Source organism: Acinonyx jubatus, chromosome B4 (assembly GCF_027475565.1).
Source record: "Acinonyx jubatus isolate Ajub_Pintada_27869175 chromosome B4, VMU_Ajub_asm_v1.0, whole genome shotgun sequence".
Lineage (NCBI taxonomy): Eukaryota > Metazoa > Chordata > Mammalia > Carnivora > Felidae > Acinonyx > Acinonyx jubatus.
This window is the reverse complement of record NC_069387.1, coordinates 135,084,937-135,112,891: the sequence shown is the minus strand read 5'-3', so window position 1 is coordinate 135,112,891 and position 27,955 is coordinate 135,084,937. Positions and strand designations below refer to the sequence as shown.

Sequence of the window (27,955 nt, the reverse complement as noted above, 5' to 3'; positions counted from 1 at the left end):
TCTGCTGCCAGACGCGAAGTCCTGTTCCTCGGCATCGCCTTCACCCGGGGGTGTTGTCAGGTGTTTAGATTTTTGTAGATCGAAGAGGCGAAAAGTAGACGTTTGTGGTTTTCATGTGACATTCCTGTAATTGTGTAAGTGGAGCCTGTTTTCACGTTTGAATCTCCCCTCGCCGTTTGGATCTGCCTTTGCTTTGCATCCTGTTTCATTTTGTGTGCGTTAGATGAAACGTGTTATTTATTAGGGAAAATCAACCTCAGTTAAGCGGTCCAGTAATTTTGGGGCGCCTGGTGGCTCAGTCGGTCAAGCGCCTCATTTCAGCTCAGGTCATGATCTCCCAGGTCGTGAGTTCGAGCCCCACATTGGACTCTGTGCTGACAGAGCGGAGCCTGCTTTGGATTCTGTGTCTCCCTCTCTTTCTGCACCCCCCCCCCCCCGCCCCCAACGCTCACTCTCTCAAAAATAAATAAACATTAAAAAATAAAAAAAAAAGAGTTCCAGTAATTTTTCTGGTGTGTATTTTCTTTTGTTTATGATGCATGTGGTGTTTTTTCTTCCCCCCCCATAGATATATTTTATTTCTATGTAGCTTGACTAATCTTTTCTTTGAAATCTTATGCGGTCTATTGAGAGAGGCTTTTTCATCTCTGAGAATAAAAACATTCTCTCACAGTTAATTTATTGATTTTTTTTTACGATTTTACTTTTAACATTAAAAGCGTTGATCTTCTGGAGTTTATTTTGGTTGAGCACAGACCCAGCCTCGTTCTTTTCCCTTAGCCTGCCAGTTGCCCCAAGACCAGTTGCTGAAGAGTCGGTCTCCAGCCTGCTTGAAGCGCCATGTTTATATAAACTAAATTACGGTGTGTTTTTTCCGTGCTTGCTCTCTGTGTTCTTCCCTTGATGTCTGCTGAAGTGCTATCACCGTGTTGCTTTCATTAACCAGTTCGTTCATGTCACTTGCTTATTCAGTTAGCCACTATTTATTGCTTCCTGTAGGCTGAGCACTCTTCTAGGGACTAAGCATGCAGCCGTGAACAGCATGATCACAGGGGAAAAATATTCATACCTTCACGGAGGTTACGTTCTCATGGGGCATCTCTGTCCTCCTAGGGGCAGGTGTTGGCAAAGCGTGGGCCAGTTCTGGCCTGATGCCTGCTTTTGTGTAAATAAACTTGTGTTCGAACATAGCCATGCCCATTTCTTCACATGTTGCTCTGGGTGATTTTGTACTTGAGACAGGACCATATGGCCTGCAGAAGCTAAAGTATTTTCTGTCTGGACCTTCTCAGGGAAAGTGTGTTGACTCCTGTCCTAAGGAAAGGCCGAGAGCAAAGTAAATAAATAGGTAAAATACGGATGATGTGCTACAGTGCCAGGTTCAGGAAGCTGGAGAGGAGATGTTGGGGTGGGGTTTGCAGGTTTTAGTCGGGTCAAGGGCTTGGAAAGGCTTCCCGGAGAAGGTAGGTGTTTGAGTGAGGTGCTGGAGGGAGGCCAGGAAGCCCCTGATGGAGATTCGGAGGAAGTATCCCCCGCAGGGAGGATTTTAAGCAGGGAAGGGACAAGAACTGATTTCACAGGACCAGTTAGAAAGCCGTACCAGTAACGCAGGCCGGCAGGCGATGGTGGCTTGGGCCCGGGTGGAACAGTGGTTCCTGAGAGATGGTTGGATCCCAGGTTTGTGAGAAGATGGAATCCATGAAATGATACAAAGTCACAGTGGCAGGGAAAACAAAGGAAGCAATGGTAGAAATGAACAAATGTGTACATTAACAAACCTGCCCAAGAAAATGATGGAAAAGTTTTTGTTGGAGTCAGCTTCTGGTTGAGACGGTTAACCGGAAGGTGATGCGGGGTCGGGACGTTTCTCGGTTTGTCTTCTAGCATCCAGTGAGCCTCGACGTTGTATTTGCCACAAGTCTGTGGGTTAACAGGTCCCCGCTCTCTCCTCTGTTCTTGACCTCGCTGGTTGGTTTCTGTCCTGCAGGTAGACCTGTGCGAGGCGGACGAAGGCACCCCACGGCCCCGGGCAACACCAAAGGGTGATGATGGGTGGTTGGGGCTGTTAGTAGTGCCTGAGGGTTTTTAGCTTTTTCCGGTGTGGTTTTTAACAACGATAGGAACTCTGTCCCCACATGGTTCTTCCCGAAGTGTCCTGGCCGTTCGCGCTTATTCGGACACATTCTCTTGGCATTTTCTGTTGGCTCATGTTAGATTACCAAGTCGCTCCCTCTGTGATTTGAATATTCCCAGCTAAGATCTCGGCAAACCTGTCAATTATTCAAGTCTTTGAAAAAAACTCTGAACGGAGTATTTCTTCCCGTTACACCTTCTGCCTGGATTTATACTTATGACTTCTAGTGTTTGAATAATTTTTCAGTTGAGTTTTTTGCATTTTCCAAGTCAGGTATAATGTCATCTGTAAGTCATGATAATTTTACTGGACTTTCACGATTTCTATTCTTAATATCTTCGTTGTCTAATTGCAGTGTCTAATATCTTATCTAGTACCTAATTATACTGGGTTGTGATAATTCTTAATTTGTCTCCAACTTTTTCTACTTGAGCTGTAGACCATGTTTAAGGAGCTACTCATTCATTCCTATTTTATGGAGAATTAAAAAAAATTTTTTTTAACGCTTATTATGTATTGAGAGACAGAGAGAGACACAGAGCATGAGCAGGAGAGGGGCCGAGACAGGGAGGCACAGTACCCGAAGCAGGCTGCAGGCTCCGAGCTGTCAGCACAGAGCCCGACGCGGGGCTCGAACTCACAAACCGTGAGATCATGACCTGAGCCTAAGTTGGTCGCCGGACTGACGGAGCCACCCAGGCGTCCTGAGAATTTTTTTTTTAAATCAAGAAGGGGTATTGTATTTTACTGAATGTTTTCTCAGTACCATGGAAATGATCACGTGTTATTATTATTTTTTTTTTGATCTGTCAATATATAGTGCATATATGGATGGATTTCCTAATATGGGACCGTTTTTGTATTAGATTAAACCCTGCTTGGAAATAGCATATACTTTTTAATATTGCTTCGAAGATTTTTGTGTTGCTGTCCACAAGCCTGTGCTTTCCTGCATGCGCATGTATATGCATGCACTATTTTTGGAATCAACATTATGCTGCCTTGTTAAAAAGAATTTGCAGATTTCTTAGGCTCTAAAAATGTATGAGTCGCACTGGAACTAGCTGTTTCTTGAGGCTCTGGTAGAATTGCCCTCTCAAAAACATCTCTTGGCCTGCTACTCAAAGTACCTTTTTTAGAAGTGGCTCTCGGACAGTTTTCTCTGTTGTAATACACGGTTCTCATTTTTAATGGCTGTGAATGTTTTACTCGGGGTGTTGTTACAACGGCTTGCTTATTAAGCCACGTGGTTTAATGGTCTTAAAGTGGACGGGGGTGATTTCAAGGAATGCCTCCCAAAATCTAATTCACAATTTTTCAAAGGTCTGGTCAATGGACAATAATTTGCCGGAGGCAGGGGAAACAGTTGGACCCCTTGGGAGCTGACGGCTATTAGTTCTTCCCATATGGCCCATCGTCATTATTCATGGATCAGTATTTGGAAATTCACCTGCTTGCTAAAATTTATTGGTGGCCACCAAATCAGTACTTACGGTGCTTTCGTGATTAATTGCAGACATGCACACAGTGGTGAAAAGTTTGAGTTGCCTGACGGGTGCAGGTTACCCCCCGCCGAGGTCGAACAAGGTGACATTCTGCTTCTGCCTTGTCTCAGCTCATACGGTACACGAGTGTCCTTTTGCGGTCGATTTAGTGCCTGTATTTTGCATTTTTGTGCTTTGTGTTGGTGATTTTGCTGTTGAAAACAACACCAAGGGGCGCCTGGGTGGCTCAGTCGGTTGAGCAACTGACTTCAGCTCAGGTCGTGATCTCATGGTTCGTGAGCTCGAGCCCTGCTCCCAGTGAGCCCCACTTCTCTCTCTCTCTCTCTCTGCCCTTCGTTCACGTGCGCCCCCGTCTCAAAAAATAAAAATAACAAATAAAGCAACCCCAAGCATAATGCTTCGGTCTGTCTGGTCCCAGGCATGAAGAAGGCTGTGACGGGCCCTTGTGGAGAAGGTCTGTGTGTTAAGTGAGCTTCGCGCAGGCGCAAGTTACTGTGCTGTTGGCCTGCGTTCCGTGTTGACGAATCGACAATGTATTAAATCAGGTGTCCTGAAACAAACACACATAAAACAAGGTTGCGTGTTGATTGGTGGACGACAGTGTGTCCAGAGGCTTGCGGGAACCTAACTGGGTATCCCCTTAGGAGCGCTGGTGTGGCCCCGCCAACCCCGTGCTGGGGTGACAGTGTGACCCCGCTGACCCCACGCTGGGGTGACCCCGCTGACCGCGTGCTGGCGTGACATAGCCAACCCCGTGTTTCTGGCTACTTTAAAGAACATAACAGGGCGCCCGGGTGGCTCAGTCGGTTAAGCATCTGACTTCGGTTCAGGTCATGATCTCACTGTCCGTGAGTTCGAGCCCCGCGTCGGGCTCTGCACTGACGGCTTGGATTCGGATTCTGTGTCTCCCTCTCTCTCTGCCCCTCCCCCACTCATGCTCTGTCTCTGTCTGTCCCTCAAAAATGAATAAACGTTAAAAAAAAAATTTTAAAGATGTTGCTTTAGGACCCCGGGCCAGCAGGGGAGGTGGCCCTCGGGCGGGGGGGGGGGGGGTGGCTGTCTGCAGTGTTGCCCAGGTGAGTGGCCCAGCATCAGGGGCTGCCTGTCTCCCATAAGTCCCTCCACTGGGTTCAAGGGTCCTGAAAACCCGCTGGCGAAGGAGACAGGGACATAGGGACGGGGAGAGTGTTGCAGGTGAGGGAGCTCCCTGCGGGAGTGGCAGCTGCCTGACTAGTGACCCAGGGGATCTCTTGCTGGGCAGGCCTCGGGAAAGGCCACGTTGCTGAGAGAGATGTGCAAAGCAGCAGCGCAGAGGGTCCCCACGAACCCATATGTGGATGGAACTTTACAGCTTGCAAAGGACGCTCTGTTGGCCTCTCACCCCGTCCTCACCGTCAGTTCCGGGAGGGTGGCAGGTGAGACCCATCTTACGGATGGAGCCACTGAGGTTCAGAGAGGTTGCGTGAATTGGCTGCCTGGCTAGTGCGGAGTAGAGCTGGGACCTGAACTTGGGTGTGCCTGCAAATTCTGACACCGCACGGTGCCTCCAGGAGCCAGAATTCTCGCCCAGTCTGGACTCTCGACCCTAGCTTTGGACTTGGAGCGCGAGGTCTCCGAAGACTGGCGGGGGGAGGGGGGGGGTCCCTTCTCCACCCCCGTCCATTCTCTCTCTTTCATCAGCCCTATGACATTCACCAAAAGTTGTACCTTCACGGGAAAAGGGGGTGTCCTCTTCCTGTTGACAATACTGGAAATAAAATAAAAGCAGAAGGGAAAAGATAGTCCCTATCGGGTCCAGCAGCTCCCGTCACTCTCGTTGTTTGCTTCTGGTACTTCCTTGTGGCCCCCCAGCTCTGGTCAGCGTGTCTGCGGCCGAAGCCCTGGGCTCTTCCCCGAACGTCGGATTACACGCCATCCTGGACCTGCTACAACTTTTTATTGACGTTACTGGGGCCTAATTCACGTAAAACAAACTGCACGTGTGTAAAGCGGAAGCCCTGATGGGGTTCGTGGCTGCGCGTACCTGGGGAGCCACCACCACGAGAGGCAGAACGTGTGGGGACACTGGCCGTTTGCTGCTTGTCCCTGCAGGCAGAAACCCGCGTAGCCGTTTACGCTTGTCTTCGGCAGGTCTGGAGATGCATCCCTAGCATTGTGTGGATCAGAGTTTGTTTTTACTTTCAGTAATAGGCCACTGACTGGCTGTGTCACGTCGGTCCGTTTTCCTGGCCTCCAGTTTGGGGCTGTCACGAATAAAGCTTCTAGGAATATCTGTGGCCCGGTGTTTAGGTAGACACGTCTCATCTCTTGGGTGAGTACCTAGGAAGGGCTCAGTCGTTGGCAAACACGTATGTTTGTAAGACCCCGCCAGTTTTTGTAAGTGGGATTTTTGTAAATACCAACCCTGCCCTCTTAAGAATGACAGCTCGTTCTTTGTCATGGATATTTCATTACCAGTGGGATTAATGTTTTCCCACATTTTTGTTAACTGGTTATGCTACCTCTTTGGGTGTTTCGCCCATGTAGCTGTTAGGGTCTTAGGCATTTCCTTCCGTAACTTCTGTGATGTGAGTTCCTTCTATATTACGGACGTCTGTTGCTCAACTGCGGATTTCTGTCTCCTGGTTTTCGAGTTCCCTTTGATTTTCGTTTTGCTTCTCTGGGACACGAGGGCAGTTTCAAGCGTTCTGGAGGACAGCTCTTGACCTTTGTGATTTCTCTTCCTGCTCTTTGACTTTGAGCGTTCCGGGCGTGGAGATGGTCTGGGGGTCTGTGCCACCGCCGTGTCGCCCGTGGCCCCCTTCTGGCGGCTGTCCTGGTGGTTCTTTGACTTGAACACCTCTCCCGCCTCCCGGTGGGACCTTCTTCACCTTGTGTTAGAGTGAGGTGTGCGGGGCTTTCCCTGACAGTTTGAGTTTCTTCCTGTGGGGCTTGTTGGGTTGGTACTAAGATAACGTTAACGATTAACGTTAAGATAACGTTAATGGCATCCGTGGCGTAGACCGAATTTCGAAGCCCCTTGTTCCGTTCAGAGCTCGGCGCTGGGTCTCCTAACTTGCACATGCCGGGCGCCTGGTGGCAGGCTGGGTGAGGGTCAGCCCTCTCCTCTTCTCTCCCATCGCACCTGCTCGGTGCACACAGTAGGCCTACCCGCCCCACACACTCGTCCTGCTTCCACCATGGAGTCATTGCTTTGGGCCCTGGGGAGCCCAGCAAGCGGGGCTTCTCTGGGGCTTGTTAAGTCCGGGACCTGTGGCTGACAGAAGGTGGCCCGGGCTTCAGCCGGAGGGTCCTGACTGGGCCACTTCCCTGCTGTGGGCACCAGGGCGAGTTGCCCACCTCACTGAGCCTGTGAGGTTGGGATGAGCCATTAATTTTGCCAGCATTTATTGAGCGCCTCCTGTGTCCTCAGCTCTTTTCTGGGCTCTAAGATCTGGCGGTGATCGTGGTGACCCAGATGACGTCCCTGCTCCCGGGATGCGTTCCTACAGTGGAGGACAGACAGCAGCCAGAAGTGCAGACACCGGGGGGGCAGGGTGGTCGTGATGCAGTTAAATAAGATGTGGTATGACAGGAAGAACCCTGAGGGCACGTTAGTAATACGGGGTCAGGAGAGGCTCCGTGATGAGGCAGCATTTCAGCCGTAACCGGAATGCAGCGAGGACCTGCCTGGACAGGGGTCCCAGGGCAGACAGGTGGAGGCGTGGGCTGGCGCCGCGCAGGGGCGGGACTGTCACCGGGGGGTTGTGGGAACTCTAGGTTTTGTTCTGAATTCCGGGGGAAGGTTCTAAGGGGGGCAGGAAGAGATCCTTCAGTAAAGATCCATGGCTGTGGTGTGGAGGGTGGGCTGTTGGCCGGGGGGGGGGGGGGGGGGGAGTGCAAGTGGCAGCTGGTGTGTCCCAGCAGAGGTGGCGCTCGCTGGGGTTGGGGGTTGGGGGGAGAGGGGGGATGGCTGGGCACGTGGCACCCACAGACCGCTGCCGGCCACCTGGCTGCTGGGGGTTTGGTGGGGGGCATTTGCGTGCCGGGCCCAGCACCGTCCCCTCCGAGAGGTTTGGGTGTGGCCGGTGGAGAGTGGAGGACCCCGGAAGGGTGGCTTTGGGCCGAGCCTTCGTACGAGGCGTGAACTACTAGCCGGCCGTCTGCTTCAGGCTCCGGGGCCTGCGAACTTTACTCCTGGGCCGGGTGGACGGGGTGCGACCAGAGTGTTTTTAGCGCCGTGAAGCAGGGAAATGGGGGCCCCCTCGCCTGGCCCCCGCTGTGCCCCTCTATCAAGGGCAAACGGGTGCTTGTTTTGCACCACCCCCGGAACTTTGCTCCTGAAGCCAGACTCCATCCCCCGCCTGGGAAGCCTTCCGTCCTCTGTGCTCCTCGGGCGCGACAAGCTGCTCACCGGGCATCCGGGTCCTTCGTTCTGCCAGGTTGCCCAGCATAGCGCGGGGGCGTTTGTCAAGAGCCTGAGTGCGGGTCCGAGGGGTCTGCGGCTGCATCAGCTTCTAACTGAACTTGAGAGGGTCCTTGAACCTCCCGACGGTGGGTTTCTTCTGTGCGGTGGGCGGTGAAGACAGGGCGCTGTGACTGCTGAAGGGCTCCCCCACGTGGAGCTCCTCGCCCACGACCCACAGGTGGCAGGCGTGTCACGAATCACAGCCGGTGGCCTGCTCGTCATCCCTGACACTGACTGGGTGCCCAGCTGGCACCGGGTCACTGCCGGGTGACTTGTGTCAGCACAACGAAAGGGATCCCCCGCGGAAGGACGCTGACAGCCAGCTTCTGCCTCTCCGTGGCAGGTGGCGGGGTTTTGAGCCACGACTCCAGCAACTCGCGGCCAGAGTTGCTTCTGGGGAGTTTTCCAGGGCTGACGGGGCGCCTCCCCTCGCCTCTGCAGGGCACCCGTAGTGCCTGAGGTCGGTGTGGTGGGAATTTCAAAGCAGTGATGACACCCGGTGGGCTTGGTTCCACCTGGTGCCGGTGAGCCTGGGGCCGACGGGGCAGGCTCCCTGACCCGGACCCCCGATCAGAAGGCCCCTTCTGTCTTCCTCCCTCTGGGAGCCAAGCAGGGCATGGGAGTGGGTGGGCCACAGACTGCGGGCGGTGGCCTGGCAGAGGGCAGAGGCTGGTTTGGAGCCCCGGTTCTTTGGTCTCGGTGTGGCTGAAATGAACAAAAGCCCGGGGTTTTCTGCGATTCAGTCTTCCAGAGCCTCACGGCTGACTCCACGGGAGACCACAGTCCTGTGTTGGGGGAGGGGGCCGGCACCGGCCGGCTCTCGGGTTCCCCATCTCTAGGGGTGGGGATTAGGTCTTTCTGGCATCCCAAACCCAGGACGAGGTCACAGTGGTGGAGTAGTTTCTGGAAAAGAGAGGAAGAAACCGGCAACAGTTTAATCTTTTGAGTTCGTGAGAAGCAGCCCTGTCGGGTACCTTGACATTTCGTCGGGTCTGCCCAGAAAGGAAGCCCACCGTCGTAGACCCCGCTCTGTGCCAGGCACGGGCTCTGTATGTGCCGCTTCCCGGGCAGCTCTCGGTCAGTCGACATTCGCTGTGAGGAACCTACGGACCAGAGAGTCCCAAACAGCCTGCCTGTCGTCACCCAGCAAGTGGCAGAGCTGGAGCGGGCACCCAGGTCTTTCCCACCAGAGCGCTTGGGCGACTTCTCTCGTGTGGGAAGGACGATGACAGATTTATGTATCCTGAAGAAAAAGTATTTGTAATGAAAGAAAGAGTCCCCCCCGAAGATCAGGCAAGAACAGATCTGGTGTGAAAGGCTCCGCTGCGTGCAGGGGTGAGGGAGGGGTGGACGCCTTCCCTGCTTTGTGCCTGCGGCCGGGGCTGTTCCTTTAAGTCGGGTTCTCCGTGGGAACTGCCGCAGCCTGGGGTGGGGGTGGGGGATGCTGGCCGAGGGTGGTGCCAGCCTGCCTGCCTGAGCTCCCTCCGGAGCCTGGAGCCTGAGCCGTAGTCAGCTCCCAGCCCAGACAGCGGTGACGCTGACTCTCCTCAGGGCCTCCCTTCCCTGCGAAGCTGCTGATTCATCCACGCTGAGTCGCCGGGGCTGTGGGGCTGGGAGCTGGGGCTCTCGGGCTCTGCTGGGTGGAGGCATTGGGCCTGCTGGGAGGTGTCCCTGAGCCCCCGTCCCCTGGCCGGGGTGGGGGTGGCAGTGAGGGAGCAGGGGGCTTGGCGCATCGCAGAGAGAGCTCCAGCAGATTTCCAAGCAGACATGCAGGTTGGGGGTTGGGAGTGCGGAGAAGGCGGGGGAGACAGGGCTTGGCCAAGGTCACACGCCAGGGCCGGGTTGGCCCGTCCTTTCTCAGTCGTCTCTGGCCTCCCCACTGCAGGGTGCTTCAAGGATGACCGCATCGTCTTCTGGACGTGGATGTTCTCTACCTACTTCATGGAGAAGTGGGCACCACGGCAGGACGATATGCTTTTCTACGTGCGCCGGAAGCTGGCATACGCGGGCAGCGAGGGCAGCTTGGACGGAAGGAAGGTGAGCAAGCCCCTCCGGCCCCAGCCCCGCATCCCTGCGGGGTCCACTCTTAGCCAGCCGCGTCGGCCTCCCTGCAGTCCTCACGCAGGTGATCAGGGGAAAGTGATGCCCACGGAGCACCTGCTGGGCGCCAGGGGCCGCGTGGAGACGGCCACACTCGCCCGCTGGTCTTCGTGACCCTGGAAGGGCAGAGGTTCCGTCACAATTGTCCCTTCGAGGAAGCAGGTTCAGAGGCTAGGTGATTTGGCCGGCATCTCCCAACGGAGCAGAGATTTGACCCCGGGGGCCAGGGTCGGCCCTGGCTACGGGCAGGATGCCGCAGCTCAGAGATGATGTTGGCAGGTCTGAGCCCTTACCGTGCAGCAGACACGTTACCTGTCGTGTCCTCCCCGCCACCGGACAGGTCAGACGGGGAGACCAAGGGCTCCGAGGCGACGTGACTCACCTAGGGCGTTCCCTCCACTAAACCGAAGTGCGTGGACGAGTTTGTAAGACAAACTTCGCACACGTCTGTCTGTTTTTCAGAAACGTTGCTAGCTCGTAAAATGTTTAAGCGACCTGTATGCCAAACGTGGAAATGCATCGTTTTCCTTTCTGCACCAAACTGGGAGGGCTGTGGAGGCGGGTCTGGAGCTCACAGACCCCTGACCCCTCGGCCGCGGCCTGTGAGCTGTGGCCCGTGTGTCAAGTGCGGGGAGCCCCCTCCCTGCCGTGTGCCTGTTGGGCGAGCGTGGCACTCACAGCATAGGTGTTCTGCGAACGGACAGGCGTGGTGGCTGCCGCAAAGGAGACGCCGTGATTGGGTGCTGGCGGCCTGAGAGCCGATGCAGGAGGACCCAGGGTTGGGCGGGGCCCTTGGGCATCCGCGTGGCGCGGCAGCCGGCTGTGTACCCGGAAGTGCGTCACACAGAGCCGGGCGACACGGTAAATCCGGTGACTGGAAGGGGCAGAAGTGGTCGGCAGAGGCCACTTGGGTGAGGTGAGTCTGCAAGGGTGGAAGGAGGTTCCCTAGCAGGAGGGGCGATGGCCCAAAGGGGGGGGCCTGCAGCTGCGTGAAAGCCCCGTGCATTCAGGTGGCCGTGGGTGGTAGCGTGCGGCCTGGGCACAGAAAGGTGGGAGACGAAACGAGGTAGGCGCAGGCCAGACCTTGTGGAGGCTGAAGGTCGTGGCCAGAAGTTGGGGCTGATCCCTGAAGCTCTGATAAAGTGAGGAGGGGGGTGTGGTCAGAATGCCACTTAGCAGGCTCTCGGGCTGGAGGGGTTGGAGCAGAAACGAGGGAGGGGGTCAGGACGCAGGGGCGCAGTCAGTGGGCGGGGTGCAGGGGTGTGGTCAGCGGGCGGGGCGCAGGGAGGCCAGGGAAGTGGGCTCAACTAGCAGGGCTTCAGGTGACCGAATGTGGGCCAGGTCCCTGACTTGGGCCCAGGGTGAGTGCGGTGCCCTCACAGGAGGGGACGCAGGGGGACGGAGTTGAGTGTGGGGCAGGTTGAGTGCTAGGTGCCCGTGGGACATCAGATGACGATGTCTTCTGGTGGTGATCTCCTGTCTGAAAGTCAGCAGAGAGACCAGGGACAGGGTCTCGGGTCAGGACCACTGGCTCTGAGATGGCACCTGGGGCTGTAGGCATGTGTGGGAAGTGGAGGGAGACTTTGAGGTGTGCCGGTCAGAGGGCCTGGGGCCGAGCTCTGAGCTAGCCTGAAGCCAGAGGGACCAGCAGGAGGCCCTGAGCGGCTGGCTGGAGAGATGGGGGTCCCAGGAGAAGGGGGCATGGCCAGCGGGGACACGGGACCTGACGAGCCAAGTCTGGCAGGGTGAGAAGGGGGGCAGGGGGTGCCCTCCGGGAGGGACGAAGAGAAGGCCCCAGTTGGTGGAGTTGGCGGGGGCAGGTATTGGTGGAGAGGTCCATGAGCTGAGCACCTCGGGAGCCTGGCCCAGGGCTCCTCAGCCCCGGGTCACCACGCCCGCCCTGTTGGGGGGGTGCATCTGGGAGATCCGCCATTCCGGCTTTGTCTCCCCGTGACTTGCCATGTGACTCTGGCCGATCAGTTCCTCCCCGGGGCTCAGCCTGTCCGGGGGAAGGGGGCTGGGCAGATGCGCACTAAGGTTAGGGTCCTCTGATTGCACACACCTGGGAGACCAGACGTGTGGGATGGCGTGACCACATGAGTCCCCTGGCAGAGAGGGTGGTGAGCACCGAGGGAGCCTCACTGGCTGTGACCCTCACTGTGGGCATGCTTTCCTCGCTCAGCGCAGCCCAGGGGCACAGGCTCACCTGAGAGGAAACGGGAACCACCGAGCATTCTGCCCAAGGGCACGCCGCCAGGGGACCGCAGGGCCGTGGCCTCTGCCCTCCAGCCGGCACCACTCTGGCCTGCCAGCCTCTGCTGGAGTTCACGTTGCAGACATTGGGAGTCTTCTCCCAAAAGCCACCTGCTCAGATCAGAGGCTCTAATAAGGACCTGAGACTCGCAGCTGGACCTTGAATTTTGGGGCCGGGGGAGGCCCCAGCTCTGGTTAGAGATGGTTTTCTCAGCCCTACCCAGCCTTGAACTCTCCGGGAGGCAGACGGGAGAACAGAGAGGCCAGATCCCAGGCATGTTCCCAGGGGGGCCAGGTGAAGAGGTGGGAAGGAAAGTTTCTTGGATCCAGGACTGAGGAGTTTGGGGACCAAGTGCAAACTCTTGGGAAGGTTTGGGGAGCATGTGGCAAGTCCAGCTGCCCCCATGCTAGAATGTTCCATTGAACACCGCAGTGAGCAAATGCAGAGGCCCCTCCCCCTCCGCACTGGGAGCACAGAAGTGACTCAGACCTGGCCCTGCCCTCGGGGGGCCTGCAGTCTATTGGGACACGCAGACGGCACAACCGGGGACACAGGGCGGTTGGTGCTGTTGTAGTGGGAAGAAGGGGGGGGGCGGTTAGGGGGAGCCCACAAGAGAAGGTGGTGACACCTGGCCTCAGCGTTGTAGGACAGAGTGAGGGGACCACGGTGGCCCAAGGGCATTCCCACTGGAGGGACCAGCACACGTGGAGCTGGAGGGGGCGCCAAGCACCTACCAGAGCGGACTGGGTGGCGTGTGTAGTGTTGGGAGGGCAGGGGGCGGGTGGCGATGTGGGGAGACCCTGCGGGCCTCAAGGGTGCAGGGTGGGCAGGGAGGGACACACGGAGAGCCGACAGCCGTTCCCAGGCAGCCCCTCCGCCCCCACCGCCCAAAGGAACAGAAAGGGAGGAAAGCGCTCGGCAGGCGCAGTGTGGGCGCTTCCGCGGCGGCGCCTGCGCGCTGCGGCTTCTCTGCGGCAAGCCCACCCCCTCCCCCTTCCTGCGGCTGAGCTGGTACCCGGTTGCCATAGCGACCCGCGGGGGGGGAGGGGGGCTTCCGGCGCTCGGCCGGTGGTGGCGGGTGGCAGGGTGGACAGCCCCCTACAGGCAGGTTGCACGGAAGCCCTGTGGGTGGGACCGGAGGCTGGGCTCCCCACATCCTGCTGCAGGGCCCGAGGGACACCCCCCCCCCGCCCCCCCGGGGCACACTTCTTGACCGCCTGGGGGTCGCATCGCTGGAGTCCGCGTCCGTGAACACCTGCCCACCCGGTAGTGGGCGGGGGTGGGGGGGAAGAGCCCCGGAGGCCACGGCCAGGCTCATCCGTGCCCATCCTCGCAGCTGGCAGAGACTGAGCCCGAGGTGGACGTGGAGGTGTACCGGCGTGACTCCAAGAAGCTGCCGGGCCTCGGGGACCCTGACATTGACTGGGAGGAGAGCGTGTGCCTGAATCTCATCCTGCAGAAGGTACAGGGGTGTAGTGGGGGGCGGGGCTCCCGGAGGAGGGCTGTCGTAGGCACCGAGGGACAGCAGACCCCTCCACGCATGCCGTCCTGCGCGCTCTCTTCCAGCTGGACTACATGGTGACATGCGCCGTGTGCACGCGCGCCGATGGGGGGGACATCCACATCCATAAGAAGAAGTCCCAGGTAAGCGGTGGGGCTGAGGGCCCGCAGGCCTCCTGACGGCCAGCGCAGCCCGGAAGTGGCAGCCACCGGCTGCTCAGGGTTTTGGTGGGGGGACACCACCCGCCCCCTCCTCCTTCCCTGCCTCGAGGTGAACGTCTGACCAGAAAGCCACGCGGCTCCTGGGGTCCTGTGTCGCCCGCAAGGAGCGCACAGAACCAGGTCGTCCCCAGCAGCTCCTTGCGGAGCGACGTAGGACCTGACCTGGCTTTGGCCTGGCCCTGAGCAGCGTGACCACAGCGACCTGTCCCTCGAGTGGCTGTGGGCCTGGGTGCGGGGGTCGGGCCTCGCTCAACCCTCCACATCTCCTTCCTTTCAGCAAGTGTTCGCGTCCCCCAGTAAACACCCCATGGACAGCAAGGGCGAAGAATCCAAGATCAGCTACCCCAACATCTTCTTCATGATCGACAGCTTCGAGGAGGTGAGCCACACGCGCCCAGCCATGTCTCCCCTCGGGCTCCCGGTCAGGGGCGTGGAAAGTTGGCCTCCCTGGGGCCTCACGTGCTTGCAGACAGGCGAGGGCGGTCCCGACTCCGACCCCTGCGGCTCCCCCTCCTCCTGGTGCTGGACTTGGGGCCAGGGGGGCCCCCCTAGCCCTGAGCCTGTTTTCTCATCTGTAAAACGAACGTCACGATCATGCGTCCTACTTACCTTACCCGTCAGGGTCGAAGATCAAACGAGCGCATGGGTGGAAAGATGCGTCATGAACGCCTATAAAAAGGGCTGCCCGGGCAGGAGTCATTAGTGTCTCCGTGAAAACTCCAAATAAGTGCCTCCCCGCCTTGGGATGCTAAGACGTCAGGGGGGCCGGGCTTCGGAAGTTTCTGGGCCAGTCTGGGAAAACTGGGACGCGCGGCAGAAAGTGACTCACCCGGGGAGCACCGGGCGCACCGGCCCCCCACCCCGCTCCTGCCCAGCTGCTCTCCTCCTCCGAGGTGCTTGTACTCGCCTGCAGGTGGCCAGGACCCCAGGGAAGGCTCGCAGAGAAGGGAGCACATGTTGCGGGGTCTCACCTCAATTTCACAGTGCCTTGAAGCACCACCTTAGTTAGGCTCAGGGGACGAAGTGCCCTCTCTAGGCTCGCACAGCCCGTGCGTGGCACAGCCGAGATTTGAACCTGAGTCTGGGTGACCTGGAAGCTGGGTCTGCGCGCCAGCTCCTGGAGCAGTGACAGGATGCAGAGCCCCCTGTGGACCGGTCTCCCAGGTGGATGGCCACTCTGGGTGCTCCTGAGGGCAGGGGCAGGGCGGCTGGGGCTGGGTGCCCGACGCCAGAGGGAAGGACATGCTGGACAGCGGGATGGACAGACCACGTGCGCCATTCAACTCCACGTGAGGGCGTGCGACGAGCGTCATCGTCCTCCCAGTGGCCAGGAGGTGGTGCATCCCCTTCCTGTCCCAGAGTCACTGTTGTGAACCTCCCCCTGCCAGACACCGGCCCTGCTCCCCCCGCCATGGTTAGGCCGCCCCTGTGCTGGTCCCTGTGCCACAGGGGCGGGGCTGCGGCCCTGGGCGAACAGCGTGACATCTGTGTCCCCTGCCGGATGGGAGCTTCTGAGCGGTCCTCCTGGCGGCCCCGGGCAAGGGAGGGGTGGTGGCCTGGGAGGCAGCCATTGGTTTGGGAGGTGGGCAGCTGACACTTGTCCCCTCTCCTCCTCTGTGCCCCGTCCCAGGTGTTCAGCGACATGACAGTGGGGGAAGGGGAGATGGTCTGTGTGGAGCTGGTGGCCAGTGACAAAACCAACATGTTCCAGGGTGTCATCTTTCAGGGCTCCATCCGCTACGAGGCACTCAAGAAGGTGTATGACAACCGAGTACGTGTGCGGGTGGCCCCGCGGCCCCTCTGTCCTGGTCCGGCTCCGCCTGGTGCCGTCACCGCCCCTCCTCCGCACCTGTGGCCCCGCGCGCCTCTAGGTGCTTCGGGGCCTGCGTTAATGTTCCTCCTCGCTGATCCGGGCACGCTTGATCCGAGGGACAGGAGGCCCCACCCCGAGTGCAGACACTCCTGAAGCCGGCCCTGGCTGGAGGGAACGGGGAGGAACCGGGTGGACAGGCCGCTGTCTTGCAGCCGGACACCGTCCTGAGGCTGGCCCCTCCCAGGACACTAGTGACTTGTGTCCCCAGGAAGAGCCCATCCCTCCGTGCGCTGACTCAGGCCGTCCCCCGCCTGCCCACAGGTGAGTGTGGCTGCCCGCATGGCACAGAAGATGTCATTCGGCTTTTACAAGTACAACAACATGGAGTTTGTGCGCATGAAGGGGCCCCAGGGCAAGGGCCACGCTGAGATGGCAGTCAGCCGTGTGTCTACCGGTGACACATCCCCCTGCGGGACGGAAGAGGACTCCAGCCCGGCCTCACCCATGCATGAGCGGGTAAGGGCTGCACAGCTCGGGGAGGGGCCTCCCGTCCCTCGGATCCGCTTCCCACCGCCTCCCTGGTCCTTACAGCCCCCCGGTGAGGTAGGTGGCATCACCCCACCCCTCGGGTGAGGAGGCCGGGGTTCAAAGAGGGCAGTGACTTGCCCAAGGTCACACAGCAGGTCCGTGCGTGGGCCAGCTTTCCTGAACTGCCAGCTGCAGCTGGGCTAAGCCTAAGGGGAACCCGGGCTGGTCCTGGCACCTGCCTCCGGGGACACGCTGGCCGAGCGTGGGCACACAGCCAGCCTTCCCTGGGGACTGCCTTGGGGATGACGATGAGTTAGCCTCTCCTCCTGCCCTGTGAGGATGAGCGGGAGAACGCGAGGTCCCGGAGCCGCCCAGCTCTTCCCTCGGCCTGGCCCACCGGTTTACCAGGTGTCGTTCACGTTGAACTCTAGCAGCAGCCCGTGGGTAGGCATGGGTGTTCCTGTCTGCTTGCCGGATTTACTGGCGCTGCCCCAGGTCACACGGCTCTCGGGTGGCAGCACGGAGCCTTTGAACCCCGCTCTTTCTAGGCCACCGTCCTTCCGCAGGGGTGGGAAGCCGAGGTCGGTGGCAGCTGCATTCCCAGGGCCTGCCGTGGGGCCCAGGGCCCGGGCGGGAGAAAGTCTGCAACCCGCTGGCTGCTTTTGCCCCGCTTGGGTCTGGCAGGGGGTTGCCGCTCGGGGCTGTGGGTCTTGGCAGGGGTGAGGTGAGTGAGGGTGCCGGGGGCCGGGAAACAGCTTTGGCCAGCCCGCCTCCAGGAGAGGACTTGGGGTGAGACACCGTGGGCTGGAACCCGGGCACCGCTGCTCGCGTGACCTGGGACCAGTCTCTTCCCATCCAGAAGCGGGGAGCCCCGCGGTGGTGGGAGGCTCAGAGTTGCTGCTGAACAGAGGACACCTGACTCGGGCGTGACCTCAGGGGTGCTTCCCCAGCCACCAGTCACCACTGGCTGTTGACCTGCTTGGGAGAGTGACTCTGAAGGGCGTAGAACGCCCTTAGTGCTGACGTGCCCGAGATGAGGAAGCCTGTGTTTGCTACACTTTTTAGTGTAAAACTGTTAGCCGCGCATACGCCCAGGCAGCCAGATAGCAGGTGTCTCTCTCTCCTTCGTAGCCCTTTTGGTTTTGTTCCTTCTGCAACGGATGTGTTTGAGAAGCAAAATAAACATAATAAGTGCTATTTTTTTTTTTTTTTTTTTACCAAGACCAGGGTGGGGGTTCCAAGCGGAGGCTTCCCCTATCCATGAAATAGAGGCTGTTGATAGATTTCTGAGCTGACGGCGGAGAAAAGGAGTCTGACTCCTCTCCCCGGCCCTGCAGAATGTGTATGTGAAAGCCCTCGCGAACGGAGAGATGTGTTACTGGACTTGCCCGAGTCTTGCTGTTCCCATCCATCGAGTGGCAGTGACAGTCCCTCCCTCCCGGGGTGGTAGTTGGGGGAGAAGGAGAGGGCACCTGGCTCAGAGTCTCAGGGAGGCCCCGGGTCGAGGGAAGGGACCCGCCAGGGTCATGCAGGTGCCGGTGGCGGGGCCTGACCTCCTGGGGACTGCTCCGGCCCCCCGCCGCCTCTGTGCTTCCTGCCGCCTGCCCCCCTTTACCAGAGGGGTCCTTTGTAACCAGCTCATGACAAATACAGACTGTGTGTGTATTGTGGTATCTGGTGTTTTGTTTTGTTTTTTCTATCTTTTAAAAACCTTCCCTGGCTTGTGGGAGGACCGTCTGCAGCCCAGCGGCCGCCGCGACTTTGCTGGATGTCGGAAGCCGTGACGAGGAGGCTGATGGGGCTCCTGAAGTCTCAGTCCCAGCTCACGTTGTTCCTCAGATTCTTGTTTGCGTGGGGAGGAGGGAGGAGATGGGCCAAGTTCCCTCTGCCTGGAACGCCCTTCCCCCCCTTCTTCACCTGGCGAACTCCTACTCGTCCTTCAAGACCCATCTCAAGCGGCGTCTCCTCCAGGAAGCCTTTCCTGATGTCCCAGGCTGTCGACCCCTTTTGCTCTGTGCCCCCCTGTGTCCTGTGCTTCCCTTTTTCTGTCTCAGCAGCCAGCATTCAGTCTGTGGTTGTCGCTTTCCGAGTGTGTCGCCCCCACAGCAGACTGTGAGCTCCTTGAGGGCAGGGCCCGGTGTTGTGTGCCTGTCTGTCCCTTGTGCTGCGCCTGCCTGGCCCCGCGTGGGTGTCCAGAACGTTTGGTGCCTGAGCGGTGTGGTTACGAGAGACGAGGGGACGGCAGTGTTGGCTGCTTCGCCATTGCACTTCCTCGAAAGGGTGCGGGGGCCGAGAGGGACGGGGGCTTATCAGCCGAGAAGAAATTGGGGTGAAGAGCTTAGGAGGCCGAAGACCTGGGTTGAACCCTGGTTTTGACCCCCTCCTGCTGGGTGACCTTGGGCGGGTCAAGGTCGCTGTCCCACCTTAGTTTACCGATCTGTCCTGCGGATTGGTTGGGAAGCTTGCGTGGATCCGTGTGCCGTGGCAGGGGGCTCGGGCAGCGTCCGCAGCCAGGCTTTGTGCTGGCCGGTGTCTGGGGCCCCTACGGGGCCCCTGGCCCCCCCCTTGGGCAGAGCTGGCAGCGAGGTCCTCCTGCCCTCCCTCGAGCTGGACCGGCCCCCGGTGCCCGCCTAGCCCCAGGAAGGCCCGCCCTCCGGTGGGTGGGGTCGGGGCCCTCCCGGGGTCCCCGGGCTGCCCCGTGACTGCGGCTCTTTGTTCCCAGGTGACCTCCTTCAGCACGCCCCCCACCCCGGAGCGGAACAACCGGCCCGCCTTCTTCTCCCCGTCCCTCAAGAGGAAGGTGCCTCGGAACCGGATCGCTGAGATGAAGAAGTCTCACTCGGCCAACGACAGTGAGGAGTTCTTCCGGGAGGACAACGGAGGGGGTGAGTGCGGCCGTTTCTGCCCGGAGGGCCAGCCGCGGCCGTGTTTCCTCGCGGTTCGGTCCCTCGTCCCTCGTCCCTCGTCCGCAGCTGGAGAGCCGGCGGGTGCCCGTCAGGGCTGGGGAGGAGCTGTGGACGGGCAGACGGCCAGACAGAAGTCCCTGCCCTGAGGAGCTCCCGCTCCGTGGAGAATAGGAGGCACCGTCGGTTTGCAGACTTTTCCGGATGTCGATGGTGTGACTGTTGCACACGGAGGGTCCGAGAAATCCTCGCCTAGTGGGAGGCGAGCTCTCTGGTTGGTTCCTGCACTCGGTGACTTCAGGCTGCCGCTGTGCTCCTCCTCAGTGCCCTCCCTCTGGAGCCTGCACGGGGGTGACCGTCAGGGTCTCCTCAGGGCCCACCTCCCCGCCTGTGGTGACCGGGCGTCTCTGCCTGGGTCTGTGGGGGCCCCATCCAGCCCACTGGTGCCCCGCAGAGTCTCCCAGCTGCCCTGCACCTCCCACCGTCTCCCCGGCCGGGGCAGGCCCCGCAGCCAGCGAGCCCCCCGTCGCGAGGGCGGGAGGCACCCCATCTAAGCGGCGGGAGGCCATCGGAAGGTTTTAAGCAGGGAGTGACGGAATTGGATGTGAAGGCTCGAGTAGCACTGAGCGGTCCCTGCAGGGAAGGGGCTGTAGGAGGCAGGCTGGCTCCCGGAGATGAGATGTGGGTGCTGGGCACCGGCGCGTGCCCTGCAGGGGTGAAAGGGTGGCCCCTGGCCGGAGCTGGGGCCGTCCTCGTTCCGAGCGCCAGGGCCCAGAGACAGAGGGCCCCAGCCTCGACCTGCTCGTGTGTGCTTGGGCAAAGCACCCTCCCCACCTTGGCTCCTTTCCAGATCAGTAGGGAAGGGCTGGTAGGCACCCCAGCCTGCCTCCCTGGGTGATCCATCAGAGTGGGTGGGGCCTCCCAGCCTCGCCCTGGGCCCTGCACGCTGGTGGCCCGCTTCCGGTGACAGATGGGCCACGGGGAAGCAGAGAACACAGGGGGACGATGAGCCAGGCCCTGCAGAAGAGACTGTCCGGGATGGGGAAGGGGGGGTCAGGGACGGCTGGAGGGGCGGGCAGGAGGGAGTGGGGCAGCCACAGGCCAGGGGCGGGCAGCTCTGCGGTAGGTTGGGGCACGGAGGGGCTGGCGGTCAAGGGCCCAGGCTGCGGCAGAGGCCGCACCGGCCCCTTAGGCAGCCGCCTGCGGTGGGGGGTGCTCCCCTGGTCCTCCCAGGGGCCCTGACTCGGCCTTCTCCCCTCCAGCGGATCTGCACAATGCCACCAACCTGCGGTCTCGGTCCCTGTCTGGCACGGGGCGGTCCCTGGTTGGGTCCTGGCTGAAGCTGAACAGAGCGGATGGAAATTTCCTTCTCTATGCACACTTGACCTACGTCACTTTGCCGCTGCATCGGATTTTAACAGGTAACTACGCTGCTGGAGGCCGAAAACCGGATGGCTTTTCCGTAGCCGACCTGAGACCTGCTCCTGGGGCTGTCCTTCCCCGTCCTGTTGTTTCCAGCCCAGAGCCCATCAGCAGGTGTCCGTGTTGGGTTCTCGGCCTCCCGTCGAGGCCTGGGGATGGGGCCCCTTCTCACAGCTCTCTGGAGGCTCCTCCTGTCCCCCTTGGGTGACTGCGGGCCCCTGGGTGTGAGCCACGGGTGGGCGGGGCGAGGCGCCTGGGGCCAGGCAGGGGCTCCAGACTCGGGCTGGCCCGTACCGGAGCCCCGCTTCCCCCCACCCCCTCCCCCCACCCCCGGCCATGGCTGGGCCGCGCAGCTGCTCCGAGGCCGGTTCCCGTCTGGAGGATGGGGACGACTGGTCTCGCAGCCCCGGGAGGGCGCACGAGGAAACGCGCGGAAGTACTTGGCAGGGACTGCCCGTGGAAACGGAGCGCTCGGGGTATTCACCTCCTGGTCTCGCCCGCCCCCTCCCGCCGCCCTAGACATCCTGGAGGTGCGGCAGAAGCCCATCCTGATGACCTAGCCGTGTGCAGAGCCCGCGCGGAGCCCCCCCCCAGCCCTGCCCGGCCCCGGGCGTGCTGCCAAGTGCCTACCCGTCCACCGCCACCGGGGTCTTCTGTGACAGCCCAGCCAGGCGGGGCCGCTCGACTCCGGGGGCCGGGGCCGACTCCACGAACACCAGCCCAAACTGAAGTGCCTCTTTCTCCTCCCCTGCTGGCTCTGCTCCCGCCCCTGTGCCCAGCCGCCATCATGCCCCCCCACTCCCCCGGCCCCAGCCCGTCTCTGGGGGGCCCTCGGCACCCAGAGAGGCCCAGAGACGCCAAGAGGCTGTAAGAGCAGAGGAGCGGCCGGCGCCCGGCGTGTGTCCAGACCTACGGATCCGACGTTCACGCTCGGACAGACCACAGGTGGAGAGACCCCCCCCTCCCCCCACCCCGGTCGGGGGCACTCAGTGTGTCGGACCATCAACGCTTCCCCGAGGAGAACTGGCTTCAGAGTCTGTAACGCTGTCCCGGTGAACTCCGGCGTCCGAGTTAGTCCCGACCTGTCCGCCCTCCCTCGTTCACCGCTTGGTTATAAATGGGTTACCGCGACGTTTTAAACGGGGCACGCGGCTGTTGAGGGTTTTGCCCTGGGCTGGGAATACCTCACCCCACGCCTGGTTCCAGAAAGGCCTCGAGCTGAGCAGACAGGCCCCGATCCTGCCAGAACGGCCTTTGCTTCCAGCCAAAGAGCACCACCAACACACACACCTCCGCCTTGGAGATAATCCCGCTCTGCGCCTCGGCTGGCGTGACCCGCAGAATTTGGACTCTGAGGGCAGGTGGGACGGCTCGGTCGTCAGACAGAAGAGTGTTTTGGGGGAGTGCGGTGGAGTCGGCCCCCTCCCGGGAAGGTTCTGGGTAGAACCTCCATCCCATCCCAGGGCCGGGGTTGGGGCGGGGGGGGGGGTGGGGGGGGCTGGGAAGGGGATGGGGTGTTTCCCGGAGCTCGTTTCCTTTGACTGAGTGTGCTGGTCCCGTTTCTCAGACCAGCTCACTGAGGCAAAGCGGAACTGGCCTCCACGCGGCTGGTCTGGTGGGTTGGCGTGAGCGGCCTGGCTCCGGCTGGAAGGAGTCCTGCCGGTGATGACAAACCACGAGCCTTCTCCAGAGCGGAAGCGTGTGCCCTGCCCCCATGGGAATAAACTGTAAGCTGGGTCTCTGTCGCCATGTTGTTTCGTTTGAAGTCCCCAGGAACACGTGAGGGTTTCCAGTCGTGCGTAGAGATCCTCTCTGCGAGGAGAGAAGGGGCCGGAGGGGCTCGCCCCCACCTGTTCTATTCTGCGCACGCTCCAAGGGTTTGCGCTGGGCTCTGGGAACAGGGGCTGCTTTGGGGCTTTCTCTAGATTTTGTATGCTGTTATTAAAAGCAAGCTATTGCGTTTCATTCTGCCTCAGTTTGCCCACCTGTACAATGGGGCTGATACCACCTACCTCACTGAAGTCTCCAGGGTTGCAGTGTACGACTGGGTCGGGCGGCCACCCTGCACGGCTCGGCTCGGGGGTAGACCTGGGATGCCTTCCTGCCCCCCATCTCCCGTGTGTGTGTGTGTGTGTGTGTGTGTGTGTGTGCCGGGGCTGGGCTGGAACAATCTCGCATTCTCGGCAGCGCCCAGCTCCTGCTTGGCTGTATCCCAGCTGCCTCAGGACTTTGCGTTCCGGAGCAGTGTTTCAGGACAGCACAGAGCCGGGCCTCGCCCCTCAGACCCCTGAGCACGGCCCCGTGTTCCAGGAGTACTCTCCGGGGGACCCAAACGCTGTCCCCCAGTTTGTGTCTAGGGTGGCTAAAGTACAGCTTTTTCTTCGGGAATTTTTTCCTCCCTGGTCATCTGGGGTCTTAAGACTCTGGAACTCAGGTCTCGGGAGAAATACGGTCCTGACGTCTCTCCCGTGGAAGAATGAGGTAGCTCCCACGCAGAAGTCCAGAGGGGCACGAAAGGGTCCCCCCCCCCGCTGGAACCAGGCCCTGAGGCTCAGCCCCCGCTCCTGGGAGCCCCTGGGCACACCAGACGCCTCCTCCGTAAGGTGACACACGTGAGTTCTGCCCGCGTCACAGGCGAGCTGAGGGTTAGTGATGGTACCGTGCGCGTACAGGTGCTTGGCGGGTCCTAGAAATGTGTGCAACGGTAGTGTTTGGAGACAATCCCTCATCTGTGACACACACGAGCGGATGCACACGACGGTCTGGCTGTTTTCCATCCAGCACGAAGGTGGTGCCAGCCTGTGCGGGCACCGTGCTGTCGTCACGCCCAGCCTGCGGGCGAGGAAACCACACAATGACAGCCGGAGTCCCATCCAGGCAGCCGGCCCCGGCCGTACCGCGCCGTGACAGACGGACACGCGTCGTGGAGGCCACCTTTCTCGATCTTTGCAGGACATGCTGGTTTTAGAAGCACTTGGTAGCTGGGCAGTAAGCTGTCCCCCCGAGGCTTATTTTTTCAAAGCAACCAACAACATCAGTGGCGAAGTAACAGTAACAAGGGACAGGGCCGAGACCGGGGCCCCAGCGCCCTGGTCCTGCTGTGTTCCTGGCGTTGGTACGGTTTGCCTTCTCGCAAGGCCATCTTGCGTTTTGCTGGAAGCGTGCCCGTCTCCTGTGTAACGCGGGGATGACCAGAGCACGCGTGCATTTCTCAAATGGCAACTGGAGTCAAAGTACAGTTTTCCTGAGAAGAAACGAGGCGTCGCTTTTTGGGCCATGAACGAGAACGTTCTCTCTTGACCAGAAATGTCACGGTCCCAGAGTCGATGGACGGTGTGTCGCCTCCACTCCGCCTGTTAGCGCCTCCAAAGCTGCGGGAGCGTTTGGTCTCCCACGCGGAGGTCTTACAGGAACTGCCCGTTGCCTCTACAAACAGCCGAGGCTCAGTATGTCAGAAAAAGAATATTATTTATGATATTACATAGTCAACAAAGAGCAACAAATAAGAAAACGCGGAAAATGTTCTGCAGCCCAATCAACTTGCAGACGGAAGGGTTTTCCGAAGAGCCCCGTTCTTGCCAACGTTTGGGCTTTTCAAGGACCGTGAACAGACCCTCAGAAATGAGGTTTCTGTTCTACACGGAGCAGTGGCAGTGAACCACACGGAGGCTTGTTGCTGGTTTCCTCACATAGAGTCTAGCCAGTAGACCCTATGGTGAAACTTTTTTCTCCCCCGTTAAGACATTCCAGAAGGTGGGCCCTGTGTGGTCGGTAAATTCTAACGACTGACGTGACTGCATTTGACCCTGTCATCATTTGGAGGTCTGGAGGCGCTGGCCGAGATTCTTTAAAGGCGTCCCGCGTTAAGAGGCTGCCAGCGTTTTCCATGAGCCTGGATAGCTTCTGCCCGGGCACGTGTTCTGGGCGGTTTTGCACATTAGCGAGAATGGGGGTTTCATGGCCAGTTTCAAGCCCGAGTATCTTTTGACATGACGTGGATTCTTCCTGTTCAGGCTGCTTCTCATCTCTGTAGCAGAAAGCAGAATTCTCTTAAAACACATCGCCCTGACGGGGACACAGGCTCCGGGAGAGAGGGAGGCAAGGGCCGGCCGACACCTCCCCCAGAGCGTGAGCCTGAAGTGACCTCCCGGTCCCGTGGCCCGAGTCGGCCTGGGTTGGGGGGGGGGGGGGTCACCTCTGGCTGCTTTCCTCTGTTCTTTGCCACCTGGTGTGGCACTGACCTGGTCCTCGGGGGGAGAAGGGAGTCCTCTGGCCTTTTCTGTGAACCTCCGGAACGAACAGCCTGGAGAACCCCTTGGTTCCCACGCACAGAAGCCAGGCCGCCAGGCTGCCGAGGGGCCTGGGGCGGGGGTCAAAGCGCCACGGCGGGTAGCCCCCCGAAGTGGAGGAAGCCGCAGATGCACGGAGTTAGTTTGTGGTTTTCCTCAGTCCCCAAGGCAAGCGGGCACCTTTATTTCTGCAGCTCTGGTCCTGACGCACAGGAGACCAGACGTAACGGTGATGCCCCAGCTCTGCCGAGGTGGCAGCGGCGGGAAGCTTTCAGTCCTCCTTACCTTCCTTGTGCTTTTACGCACATCCGCAGCTCGCGGGCGGGTTGGGTGTAAATAGGGACCTTTTCTGGTTTCCAGACGGACTCTGTGCGTGAAGAGTACTCAACCCTGCAAAGAAAACCTGTTGAGATTCTTTTTCACGACCTTGAGGCTTGAGTAACGTGGTTTCTACAAAACCTGTTTTAGCAAAAACAGCACAACGGCATCATTGGACACGTTAGGATCGGACTGTCCGTGGCGTTTCCATAGCAGCAGCAGCGGCAGCTTCTGGGCCACCCATCTTCGGTATACAGAAACCATTTCTGAGCAGCTCTTGGTTGGCTGTGAGCTGTGCTGTGCGGGTTTTGCATTTCTGTTGAAGGTTGATTTGCATGTTGGATATTAAATTTCTTTTTCCTCCGTGTTTTCCTCCAGTGGATCTGTACTTGGTTATTTTCTTTTCCTTAATGGGAATTTCAAATTAAATACGGATAGTATAGCAATTCGAGAAACTCGGTGATTGAACCTTAATTTGCCTCCCCCTCCTCCCCACCCCGCCAAAGATTTCTTCTTCAACTGTTTTTGGAGCTTTCACACGAATTCCTGTTTTGTAAGTGTCGGAGCCGGACAGCATCCACCCCCAGGGCCCCGGCTCCTGGAAGCTGGGGACTCAGGCCCGGGACTGGCGTGCCCGGGGCTTTGGTTTAGGCAGAGGTGGTTATTTGCAAAAACAAATCCCAAGAGACAGGTCTCTGGTTTAGCTCCAGTCCCCATGAAGCAGTACACGCCCTTCCACCACACCATCAGACTTCCCACACTTAATTTCTAGAGAAACTCTTAAAAAGCCCTCATGGCAGCGGGAACGTAACTAGGGGCAGAGTGAGGGGTCCCAAGTTCAGGGACAGGCTTGCAGGCTCTCGACAGGCTGCTCGGCCTCCGGGAAGATGGCTTTCTGGGCCGTGGCTCAGACTTGAGACTCTGCAGTTAATCACGCGGAGCGGAGCGTGTTGCCTGTTTTCAAGTGGGCTCTACCCGCCAGAGGTCGAGGCGGGCCGGTCGCAGACGTTGGCAGCCTCTGCGTCTCGGGGCTTTTTGTTCCCACGTGCCAACAGACTCTCAGTTGGGTCTAAGGTGCAGAGCACGCGTCAGCTCCCACGGTGGGAAGCAATGGGACAGGAAGTGGAAACGGGAGGGGGGTCTGAGAGGAGCACACACGCAGATCCAGAAATATGGCGAGAACGGTCACATCGGTGACCCCTCTGACAGTCTTCATGTTCAAAACATCTGCACCAGAATTTTCGGAGGCAGCATCACCAAAGGGCAGCCCGGGTGAGAGCGTGCTGACAGCAGGCGGTCTAGGAGCTGAATAAAAGGCAACGTCCTGGTTGCCATCCAGATCCAACCCCCTTCTCGCTAGATAAGGAGGCCTTTTTGAAACAGTCACCGGAAAGGTCTTCAACGGGTGTCTGGTGGGGGCTGTCTGGGGGGCTCCCTGCAGTGAACTCATCCTGTGAACCGCCTACTCCTTGAAGGGGCTAACGCTGCCGTTTCGGCTCTTTTTTCCACCCTGGATGAACTTTTAGGGATCGTCATGTCCTAGCTTAGAAGAACATGTCGAATGGGGCACCTGGGTGGCTCAGTCGGTTAAGCGGCCGACTTTAGCTCAGGTCATGATCTCGCGGTCCGTGAGAGCTGTGAGTTCGAGCCCTGCGTCGGGCTCTGTGCTGACAGCTCAGAGCCTGGAGTCTGTTTCAGATTCTGTGTCTCCCTCTCTCTGACCCTCCCCTGTTCATGCTCTGTCTCTCTCTGTCTCAAAAATAAATAAATGTTAAAAAAAAAAAAAAAAGAAGAACGTCGATTGGAAGAACAGACCTTTGGGAATTTTATATTGGGAGGAGGGGAAAATGCAAGAGAAATTCATTCGTACAAGAACATAGTCCATTGTATATACACATGGTGAACGGGGGACATGGTGGACTTCGTGCTGGGCTGTGAAAATGACAGAACAGCTGAGAAAATTAAAGAAGGGCAAGTGTTGGCTTTGGGGGGGGACGAGAAACCAAAAGGCGTCCTTTTGCTCACAGATTCGTTGATTCCCTCTTGCCCTGGCCTCTACAAAAGCCGACGGGTGTGACAAGGGATTTCTTTCCTATGTGTAGATTAAGGTCGTTCATCTTGGAACCAGACTTTAATAGAACAACTGGATTGCTCAGTTGGAAACGACCATGGTTTTTAGTGAACTTTATCGTTGTTTTGAATAAACAACTTTGTTTCAGAAGGCTTTTGTCCATTCCAGAAGCCAGTGAGTGGAGTCCTTGGACAGGCACGCACACGCCTTCGAGCGGCACGCTGGGCAGAGCCTGCGTGGCTCTGGGTCTCCCCAGGCGCGTGGCAGCGGGGGCTGGGTTTTCTCGGCCACAAAGTGGGCTCACCACCTCCCGCCCTGGGTGCACAGAGGGTGGGGACACGCGTGTGAAGAGGCTGCCAGAGTTCCTGTCGACAGAGTCCCGGCCGTCCCCCTGCTGAAACGTGCCCCAAGGGCATCTCCTAGGTTATCTTTAAACAAAAGTCCTAAGG

The 27,955-nt window shown here is 59.2% G+C and overlaps 1 protein-coding gene across 4 annotated transcripts in view; it reads left to right on the top strand.

The window, feature by feature from the left end:
- KIAA0930 (KIAA0930 ortholog) overlaps nt 1-25,812 on the top strand; it is a 38,953-nt gene extending 13,141 nt beyond the window's left edge. For 3 of the 4 annotated variants that reach the window (XM_027070487.2, XM_053199505.1, XM_053199506.1), the window contains 9 exons: nt 9,972-10,123; nt 13,777-13,902; nt 14,007-14,084; nt 14,440-14,541; nt 15,793-15,933; nt 16,297-16,491; nt 19,226-19,388; nt 20,669-20,827; nt 21,348-25,812. In XM_027070487.2, coding sequence (XP_026926288.1) covers nt 9,972-10,123; nt 13,777-13,902; nt 14,007-14,084; nt 14,440-14,541; nt 15,793-15,933; nt 16,297-16,491; nt 19,226-19,388; nt 20,669-20,827; nt 21,348-21,388 — 1,157 coding nt within the window. In that variant the 3' untranslated portion in view covers nt 21,389-25,812. The remainder of the gene's footprint in view (nt 1-9,971; nt 10,124-13,776; nt 13,903-14,006; nt 14,085-14,439; nt 14,542-15,792; nt 15,934-16,296; nt 16,492-19,225; nt 19,389-20,668; nt 20,828-21,347) is intronic. The other variant, XR_008288901.1, reaches the window with a different exon arrangement.
- Nucleotides 25,813-27,955: the final 2,143 nt, after the last annotated feature.